The sequence below is a fragment of the Notolepis coatsorum genome (genome assembly GCF_963971535.1).
Source record: "Notolepis coatsorum genome assembly, chromosome: 11".
NCBI lineage: Eukaryota > Metazoa > Chordata > Actinopteri > Aulopiformes > Paralepididae > Notolepis > Notolepis coatsorum.
The window spans coordinates 100,586,889-100,598,022 of record NC_140175.1 but is presented as its reverse complement, the minus strand read 5'-3'; the positions used below and the strand labels follow the sequence as shown (position 1 = coordinate 100,598,022).

Below are 11,134 nucleotides of genomic sequence, written 5' to 3'. Positions count from 1 at the left end.
CGAGTTGACGTGGCAAAGGGAGACAAACACAAACACGGCCTGTGATGTGTGTTCACTCTGCATTAGGAATTGAAAATGGGGGATGAATGAATGAATGAATGAATGAAAACTTTATTAACAGATTGCAGAATGGGTACATTCAATGGGGGACCCTGATGGAAACAAGACAAACGTCTTTCTCAGGTCTGCATCCCCTTAACAATTGTATGTATTGAGCCGTACTGTATTGTACCCATTCTGCAATCTGTTAAATAAAGTTTTCATTCATTCATTCATACAGTGCAGTACAGCTCAATACATACAATTGTTAAGGGGATGCAGACCAGAGAAAGACTTTCGTCTTGTTTACACCAGGGTCCCCCATTTCCAATTCATCGTAACATATATGACATACATGACATACAGATAGACAGTACTGCTACATCTATACATTTATGACATACCAGATTTGCAATTACAGTACTGTATTTGTGATACAAAAAGAGTCCAGAAAGAAAAGAGTATATACATTAGGCGTAGAAACTGTACATTGGATTGGGTAGGTGGGGGTGGGACTGTACATTGGAGGTGGTTGGGGGGGGGGGGGGGGGGTGGGTAGGAGTGGGGGGGGGGGGGGGGTTGGGTAGGAGGGGTGGGTGGGGACTGTACATTGGAGGTGGTTGGGTGGGTGGGGGGGGGGGGGTGGGTAGGAGGACCCTGATGTAAACAAGACAAACGTCTTTCTCTGGTCTGCATCCCCTTAACAAATGTGTGTATTGAGCCGTACTGTATTGTACCCATTCTGCAATCTGTTAAATAAAGTTTTCATTCATTCATTCACTCACTCTGCATTACCTGGGATGAAAGGCTAACTGTTCTCAATAGGAATTTTAAATATATATACTAACACCTTCTGCGAGGGGCCTATTATTATACCATTGTATGTATATTGTACGGTAATCGAGAAATATAAAATCGAAGTCTGACTGACATTCAAATAAATCAAATTTAAATGGGAGAAAAGATGTCTAAATAATATTAAGCATGTATCTTAACCAGCTAAAACAGAATCAGAGTGATGTTCACTAGTTATTTCTAGGCTCTTAGCAGAAATATTTTACAACACGTACTTCATGGTAAACGGCTGTTTCCCTGGTCAAATATGTCAGATAATTTTTCATCTGTACAAGAGCAGAAATTGTATAAATAATAAATGGTCAACTAGCACTCTCTACTGGTAGAAGCTGATGGTGGCACAGCCACAACCACCGTCCTAGACAGCCTCCCGAACAGGGCATAGCTTTTCTGCGTTGATGGTACATACCGTAATTCCTCTAATAGTAACCGGTATTCAATTAAAAACCGGGTCTCTATTAATGACCGGGTGCGCTGTTGAGCTAAGCAATTATAAGCCGGCCTCCTAATACAAGCCGGGTTTCATGTATATTTTGTTATTGTTGTTATATGCTGGCCTGGCTGTGCAGTAAATACCATAATGGTATGGTGTTAATGTTTACCAAGAGAGTAAGCCTACCTCAGAATTGTAAAAACAAAGTTATTATTATTATTATTATACCAGTATTGTGATTGCACTATTTTACTTTATTTACCTTTTTTTGACCACCTGTAATTGCACTGTTTACTACCGTATTTCATACAGTACTTGGTTTCAATAAATGAACCCAGTACATTTTACTGGGTTCAAACTGACACAAAATGTTGATTTATTCATTATGATCCGTTTGAAAATTAGAAATATAGGCCTCTCTCTTACCACGACCACAACACCAGAGGAAGTTCCACAAATCATGTGCAAACCAGATTCGGCTCAAACAAGGGACTAAACACGTCTCGCAATTATGCCACATAAAAATGTGAAACGCCCTACCCACAGCCGTAAAAAAAATTTGAATCCCTACCCACCTTCAAAACCTCTCTCAAAGAGCACTACGGGTGGCTGCAATTCGAAACTGGCCCCCGTAAATGTCAGAACCCCCTCGTATATATATATTTACTGTTAGGATCTGTTTAACAGTAATGCATATTTGCATATCTTGTATGTCACAAATGTTACAGTACTGTATTATCTGTATGTCATGTCATTAGATTTGTATATCTGTATGTTGTGTATGTCATGTCATTATGAATTGGAAATGGGGGACCCTGATGTAAACAAGATGAAAGTCTGCATCCCCTTAACAATTGTGTATTGAGCTGTACTGTACCCATTCCACAATCTGTTAATTAAAGTTTTCAATCAATCAATTAATCTGTACAAGTCAGCAGGAAGGGTATAACTCTGGCAGCTAAGTCAAACAGTGTTGAACTTCACTGTTACACTCTTGCTAATTAATATAACTATAATAGTAGGTAATAATATAGGCAAGGTAGATTCCTTAGTAGCAGAGTGGATAATAGTAAAAGACCGTACAAAGGTTCGTAATTAATTTCGTACAGATATGAATTGAAGTGTGTTTTTAGTCGACGACTGGTGGGAAGTTCGTTCCAGCATTATGGAAATAGGACTGAGAATAGCAGGCTTCTCTTTATGTATTCCCAAAATACAGCAACTGCAATAGACGACACATTTTCAGGTTAGTGTGCACATGACAAGTTTCAGGATGTCCTGCACAGTGGAATGATTCCAGTTGCATTCTGTCACCTAGTGCTTGTTAGTAGTGTACTGTGCAGGTTACTTCTACCAACTTCATGTTCTGTAATGCCTGTAAATATACACACCTGTGTCAGTCTTGTGTATGGATTATACCATGAGCATATCAACTTTATTAATTTCATTGTTACGAGTTTAGGTACAAATTAAGCCATGTTTAAATCCATCCCTAAATTAGTACACAGGTCATTGTGGTTCTCGTTTAACATCAGTGTTATGGCTCAAGCAGGCAGATGAGTGTACAGTGCAGTTAATGATGTAAACACACCTAAAGGAGACAGTTAAAAAAAGAGTTCCAAGACTTTTATTGGCTGAACAAGAGAGACTTGACCGAGTGTGTCACTGTACAGTACGTGTGTCAGTGTAAACTGCAGTTTCATGGAAATGTTTAGAGATAAAAGCGTTGAGTCACAGACCACAATATATTCCTTTTTGTATACTTAAAAACACTGATAAAATAACAATGTAAAAGCAAAGACTGTTGGTTGAGGTGGCGGTAAAGCGAGCACTATATGCTAGAACAAGCACTATGCTAGAACAAGCCAAAGAACAGAAGAATCTGACAAAAGACTCAAAATATAACCAGGACGCAGAAGACAAAAACAAATGATTAAAAACACTTCTGGAGCACCTGGAGATCGATGATGTCAGCGTCCGATCCTTCCTCGCCTCGTTCGAATAAGGTAGCTAGTATTTGTTTTTAGGAGAGAATGCAACATTGCGTATGGTAGATAAGATGTGTACCACAGAGGTATAGAATAAGATGTGTACCGCAGAGGTATAGAATGATAAGTTATTACATGGGTAATTACATGGGTCATGAGGTATAAATTAGTGAGGCAGCTCGTGGGCCACCAGCTGGTAATGGGCCCCGCAGGACGGGCAGCGCTGGGCCTCGCCCTCGTGAAGCCAGAACCACACCACACACGTGTTGTCCTCCTCACCTGGGGAGACGGAGGAGAAGACAGAGGGACGCCATGAGGGGGGAGTCACAATGAAGGACAACTAAAAAACTGTGAGACAATTACAATTTACAGGGTTCCCAAACATTGCAAAATGAAATTCAAGGACTTTCAAGTACTTTTCCAATAACTATTTTTCATTTTAAAAGGGCATTTAAAATTATACAATTCACTTTTAAATGCCGTTTTTTTATAGAAGAAAATCCAATATTTATGGCTTAAACTCAATTTCCAATTTTATCATGGATGAATGAACAAAACTTTCAATGAGAATGGTTGATTTGAATTTCAAGGACTTTTTAAGGACCTTGTTAAAACAATTGGCTGTTTAACTCATTGACTGCCGGGAATTAGACAGGGGCCCGCTCTAGCACTGCCACGCTTTAAAAGATAGGACTGCATCACCTTGTTTGTAGAGCTATAACTATTTTCTATATTATAGCTATGGATACAATACTATGGCCCATTTGACATCACCTATCCATCGTTCAATATGTGAAAAAGAATGAATTATAGCGTTATAGAGTTATAGCCGTATACGTCCATTCCACTATAGACGTTGCCGTTTCTTGCCTTTACGCGCTATTATTCCTAAATCAAATCTATATCATAGGTATTATGTTCCATCATGAATGCATGAAAGGGGGGGTCGTTTCTGATTATTTGATTGTCAGTAGCGGCATTCGTATTGAACACTAAAAACGCTTATCAGCCCGATCGGTATAAAAGCATTGCAATGCTTCAATGGAACCGGGAGAACCGTCCGCCTCGCCCGACAAGGAAAATCGAAACCCGAGACATTTGGCCATTCCACAGGCCAAGATACAAGGTTACAAAAAGTGCTCGATACCGCCATCTAGCGTGATACGGCCGGTATTGCACTTTGGCATTCTCAGGATGATTCCCCATGTTAACCCCGAGTCTGTGTGCCTGTAGAAATATCGAATAAAAGAAATAACGATCAAATAACGAGTAAACTCGTCGTTGGCGGGGAATGAGTTCCAGACATCATAATTTTTTTTGTCAAAAATCAAGCACTTTAAGGACCTTGTGCGAACCCTGAATTTTGTAATTTAACGGACGCTTTTATCCAAAACGACTTACAGATTGTGAACAACACATCACTAGGAGGGGTACATCTCTGGCAGCGAAGGGTCAGTGGCATTGTTCGTCAAATAGTATCGAGCTTGAGTGTTACACTCTTGAGTGCATAGTAGTATAGACATGTTGGCATGATGAGTAGTAGTATAAGAATAGTAGCCTAGTCGTAGGGTACATGATAGTAAAAAGAAGTTCATCAATAGACAATTTTCACAGCAGACGTTTTGACACGTTATAGATGGGTAGTTCGTTATTCTCCACCTAAGTTTACACTGGTTGTACCCATCTACAATAAGTCAAAATGTCTGCTGCAATAATTTTCCCCATTCGTTTCATTACATTTTAGATGGCCGGCCCCTCATCATCCCAGGCTTGAGAACATGTAATCACATTTTTTCTTTAATCTATTAAAATTCAAATGACCAAGTTAACACGGTTTACGTCGGGGCTGTCACGATTAATCATGTAACTCGGAATAATTTGATTACAAAAAAAAAAAGATTCCCCCAATTAAATTTTCTGCCTCAATGATTTGGATAATTTCAATGATTGTAACAATACAATACGCCCATGATATATATATATACCTATGGCTGCAGAAAATTAAAAAGAAGAATTCCATTCAGATGCACAAATACTGTTCAAAGAATGTCTAAGTATTTTGGGGGAAATGTTCAGGTACTAAGCATGTTAATGGCTCTAAATTGTAATAGCTATATAGTCTACCACACACACGCATGTGTGTGTGTGTTTGCAATTAAGCATTTAAAAGAGAAGTGCACGTTTTGGCAAGTTTCTTTTTTCTTTTGATCAGATTAACTCGTCAATTATCATCAGAATAATCAACAGAATAACATGATTACCAAAATAGTTTGTTAGTGACAGCCCCTGTTTGCATGTTTTATATAAATAGATTATTGTAAAAGGGGTAGAGAGGCCTTTGCACTAGTTAAAGCACTCTGGCTTCTTACATCCATCTTTGACAGGACTCGAGATATCTTTTATAAAACAGGCAGAATCTACCTTTGGCCCACCCTCTCAAAAATTAAGAAGTTACATTATGAAGCCATTTAGTCTACATAGAAAACCTCTGTTCAGATGGTCTAATATCTCTCAGAACCAACATGAAGGACTACATAGCACGAGTAGGCCCGTAATTTAAGATGCCAGGTCACATAACGTACAGACACATCCCACGATCCTCTTGTTTGTGATGGAGGGCACGAGGTGGGGGTCGCCCTTGGAACCAGCATACTCCTTCGGTTTCAGGATACTGAAGGGATCCTGTAGAAAACACAGTAATTCCAGATGTAAATTAAGAGATTAGCTGGGTAGGCCATTAGGGATGCACCGATCCAACTTTTTCAGTCCCGATACCGATACCTGGGCTTTGGGTATCGGCCGATACAGAGTACCGATCCGATACCAAAATAATGATCCCAGTCTCTTCCACACAGTGAGGCATACAGTTTATTAATTGAACAATGGGTATTTACATTTACATTTTGTCATTTAGCTGACGCTTTATCCAAAGCGACTTACAAGTTCTGTATGACAAGTCATCAGGAAGGGCACAACTCTATCAGCTGAGTAACAATGTTCATCAAAGTGTTGAGTGCTACAGTGTAGAGGATGACATCTTTTCGGGATTCCCACGGGATGGGAGTCAATTTCACTTTGAATCACGTGATTGGGCAGGACCGGGAGTAAAAGTCAACAGGAGCAGAAGGGAGTGGGAACTATGACAACAAAATCAACAGGATTTGGACGAGTGATATTTATTTTGAACAAGTATTATTATTCAATAAATACAGTGCAATGTTAGATGTAAATGTTTGGTGGTTTTATATTTAACTAAGGCAGACATGATGTGACCCATGTACTGCATATTTTATACTGAGGAAGAAAAACGGAGCAGGGTTGGGTGGGAGTGGGATTCTATAAAAGTTTGGCGCGAGATTGGGATCAGTCCTCTGTGGGAGTGGGATTTTTTTTAAACTCTCACTTGGGATGGGATTATTTTTGTGAGAGTGGGAAGGAGCGAGAGTCAAAATCCATTCACATGTCAGCCTCTACTACAATGTAGGTTAGTATATTAGGACAAGTGCATGACAGTAAGGTTAGATTTTTCTTTTTCTTTTCAGATAATGGTATCGGATCGCTATCGGGACTGAAAAAGTCGGATCGGTGCATCCCTAATTATATCCTCTCAACTTCCTCAAAGCTAAACTTTTCTCTAACCGAACACGATGTAGATAGCAATCACAGCAGCACGAAACACATAACTTCCGTTCCGTTGATGACTCAGGTGGGCTGACAATCAAATGCAATTACCCCCCCCCCGGCACCGTATTTGTCATTAATGGAAGTTCTCATGTGTTTCGTCGTGCAGCTGTGATTGCCATCTCTGGCGTGTTCACAGAATGTGGTTCTTGTGGAAAAGTTTGAGATACATGAAATGTATGGAATATTAGCCATCCCAGGGTTTAACAAGATAACGTTTTAATCAGTCAATAGAAATGTTAAGAGAAGCCTGCTTGCTGCTGATGCTCTTTTTCCACGCCATTGGTTTGTGAATTTGGCCAACCAGCAATGTCAAACCCTGTCATAATCTGTACCTAAAAGTTGTTTATAAACCTAACCAGTACCTAACTAACCTCAGTAGAGGTCACCTCGCGCCAACTTAAATTAGAAATTCATCTTTTGATCAGCGATTCAGCCAACCAGGGTGTGGAAAAAATATTATGCTGCAGACCTAGTGGGCTTATTGCATCCTGCAGTTTGGCAAGTATCCCAGTATCTATATATATATAGAGTGAGGCCTCAGTATAGCCTCTTATAGAGACTGCCATATAGCCATATAGTCCAGTGTTCCTTTATTAGATTCAAAATGCAGGTGTCACTGCAGCATGGGAGGGGGGGTACAGGCAGAAGAGGTAATACTAGCATTAGAAATGGGGGGTACAGGCAGAAGAGGTAATAATAGCATTAGAAATGGGGGGGTACAGGCAGAAGAGGTAATAATAGCATTAGAAATGGGGGGTACAGGCAGAAGAGGTAATAATAGCATTAGCAATGGGGGGGTACAGGCAGAAGAGGTCATACTAGAATTAGAAATGGAGGGGGGGGTACAGGCAGAAGAGGTAATAGCATTATAAATGGGGGGGTACAGGCAGAAGAGGTAATACTAGCATTAGAAATTGGGGAGGGGTACAGGCAGAAGAGGTAATACTAGCATTAGAAATGGGGGGGGGGGGTACAGGCAGAAGAGGTAATACTAGCATTAGAAATGGGGGGGTACAGGCAGAAGAGGTAATAGCATTAGAAATGGGGGGCACAGGCAGAAGAGGTAATACTAGCATTAGGGGGGGGGGGGGGGACACACAAATCCCCCACAGCATTATGTGTAGACTTTGACACAGTTTTAAACCTAGATGGATAAAGCCATCTAGATTAGCAGAATATCTATGTCTAACGTTATAAACCTAGATAGTAAATGGACTGCATTTATATAGTGCTTTTATCCAAAGCGCTTTACAACTAATGCCTCGCCCATTCCCTCAAACACAGATGGCAGAGGCAACCATGCAAGGTGCCAACCTATTCATCGGGAGCAGTTAGGGGCTAAGTGTCTTGCTCAAGGACACTTCCGACTGCTGGGAGGTGCAGAAATCGAACCAGGAACCTTCTGATTACCAGACGACTGCTCTACCTCCTGAGTCACCACTAACAGAATATCATTGTCTAACGTTATAAACCTAGATGGATAAAGCTAGCTAGACTAACAGAACATCATTGTGTGTAACGTTATAAACCTAGATGGATAAAGCTAGCTAGACTAACAGAACATCACTTGAGTCTAACGTACATCATTCTGAGCTGTACTGTACCCATTCTGCAATCTGTTAATAAAATGTTCAATCAATCAAACATACCGCTCCCACTTTCGTAGCGTTGATGATGAGCTTTTCCATACCAGTGGCCTGCTCCTCGTCGGTGGGAATTCCTATATGGGTAACGAACGATCAGAGTAAACATGTAGATAGATAGATAGATAGATAGATAGATAGATAGATAGATAGATAGATAGATAGATAGATAGATAGATAGATAGATAAGTTTATTGATTTAGAAGGAAATCACACATATACATTTGATCACAATATGAACAGGTATACATTTCTCCATTTACCAATAGGATTCAAATAAACACAATAAAGCCATAGGCTTGTTTCCATTGTGGTCCTTCATCATTGTGTCAGTGGATTTATGTACTGGTGTGTGGACGTGGGTGTTTGTAGTGTCTGTATGTCAGGATGTGTGGTATGAAAAAAAATACATACAATAATATTCCATTTGATAGACAATAAAAGAATAAAAAGGAATAACACTACACATATGAAACCCTTTGGTCACTACTCCCAGCTTCTGCTACTTATGATCCACCTCCTTATAACTGATTTAAAAGTGGAGAAGGGGTTTATGGGCTTCAACTCCATTGGTAGGCTATTCCATAGTACTGCTGCTGAATACAGGAATGAGTTTTGGCCTATTTTTCTATTACATCTCACTGAGACGATGTCTGTTGTACTACCCCTGGTGGCATGTCCGTGTACATCCCTTACCATGTTAAAATATCCACTAAGATATTGAGGGACAGTATTCCCGAGTATCCTGTGTGTCATGTTGAGTTTTAATTGAGAGACCCTCTCCTCAACCCTGAGCCACTTGAGGCTGTTAAAATGTGTCTGTGTAAGGTGAGTCCTGGGATGGAGTTTTAAAATCATTCTAACTAATTTGTTCTGAGCTGTCTGTAGCCTACCTTTCAGTGCTACTGTGATGCCAGTGTACCAGGAGGAGCATGCGTAGTCATAATGACATTGGATCAGTGCATTGGTGGAGGGATAACCTGTTTTCGACCTGACTGATCTTGACAAGCTCTAGACTGAGTGATGACCTCTCTACTTCTCTGTTGTCCTGATGGGAGACCATGAGTGCAGCATCGTCCGCAAATAAAAACAAGTTACATTCACAAGCCGTTTTCATGTCATTGACATATAAAAGAAATAAAAGTGGCCCTAAAATACTCCCTTGCGGCACTCTGCACGTCTGTTGGAGTGAGGAGGAGATGCTCCCATTAATGTCCACTACTTGTTTCCTGCCTCTCAGATATGACTCCGTCCCTTAAATACTGTTAGAACCCTTAGCCTTCAGTTTATAACAAGTATGTCGTGGTTAACGGTGTCGAAGGCTTTTTTTGTAAGTCTATTAAAACCATCCCACATAATTTACCTTTGTCCACCCCTGTTCTAATTTGGTCTGTAGCCATTACGATGAGGGCAAATACAAGAAATATGATGAGCAATCTGCCAAACATTTGCGTGGTGCTAACAATACCGTTAGCGACTAGCTAACGTCAAGCTAGCTAGTAAAGTTAGCCACTTCCGCAACTACTTACAAGTCTCAATTAAATAATTCGTTTTAGAATGCAGTGAGCCAAAGATATGGTATTTATTAATCGTGAGCTAACGTTAGTTATCATCATAAGCGTGTAGAGTAACGTATAAGTTAGCTAAGCAGACGTATGGGATCCTTCAATGGCATTGCCTGTCCTTGCGATGTCAACACATCCGAGACATGGTTATTATTATTAATATGTTCGTTATCTTTGTCTCTTTAGTCTTTTCCCATCAGTGCTCATCTTCTCCGACTCACCTCCTCCTCCAGCTGCCATGCCCCGGGTAGGAGCAGCGAGGAGCCGGGGGGCCGCCCGGTGTGTCGCCGAGGCCCTGAGAGCCGATCGGAGCAGTAACCTTGCTGCCATTTCTCCTTCTGTCAGTCACTACAATGCTGGGACGCACGTTGATGACGTGTACAGTTGTATTATGGCAGCGTCGCAAGGTTTTGACGTACGCTCTCCTTTGAAACGACCACATTCTAGTCCTATAATATGCGTGATCTTTTTCCGTAGCCTATGTTTGCGGAGACGCTCTCTGATTGGCCACTGACGTTTCTGGTCATGCGACATGTGCGCCAATCGTGTGACGCCTTTTTCTGCGCCTATTTCCGGCTCTAACAGCCTGCAAACTACCTAACGCCTAGTTTATCACTGGTTAAGTTTAGGCGACTCTTTCGAAGTTGGTTAAGGTTAGAGTTTGGAATCAGGGCTTGTGTTCTATCGCCCTGCTCTAAGACAAACTCTAACCTTAACCAACTTCGAAAGAGTGCCTAAGCTTAACCAGTGTAGAAACAGGCATCACACGATTGGCGCACATGTCACATGACCAGAAACGTCAGTGGCTAATCAGAGAGCATCTCCGCAAACATAGGCTACAGAAAGAAATCACGCCTATAATATAATAGATATTATTCCAAATCATCAATGAAATCATTATCAAATCAAGAGCAAAAAAAGCATTGT

The 11,134-nt window shown here is 40.8% G+C and overlaps 1 protein-coding gene across 1 annotated transcript; it reads right to left on the bottom strand.

The window, feature by feature from the left end:
* Nucleotides 1-2,938: 2,938 nt before the first annotated feature.
* Nucleotides 2,939-10,586, bottom strand: cox5ba (cytochrome c oxidase subunit 5Ba). The gene is made up of 4 exons (XM_084324019.1): nt 10,429-10,586; nt 8,649-8,719; nt 5,898-5,997; nt 2,939-3,594 (listed from the first exon to the last, which is right to left on the bottom strand). Exons 1-4 carry the CDS (start codon nt 10,535-10,537, stop codon nt 3,482-3,484), a joined length of 393 nt encoding a protein of 130 aa, XP_084180145.1. The 5' UTR covers nt 10,538-10,586; the 3' UTR covers nt 2,939-3,481.
* Nucleotides 10,587-11,134: the final 548 nt, after the last annotated feature.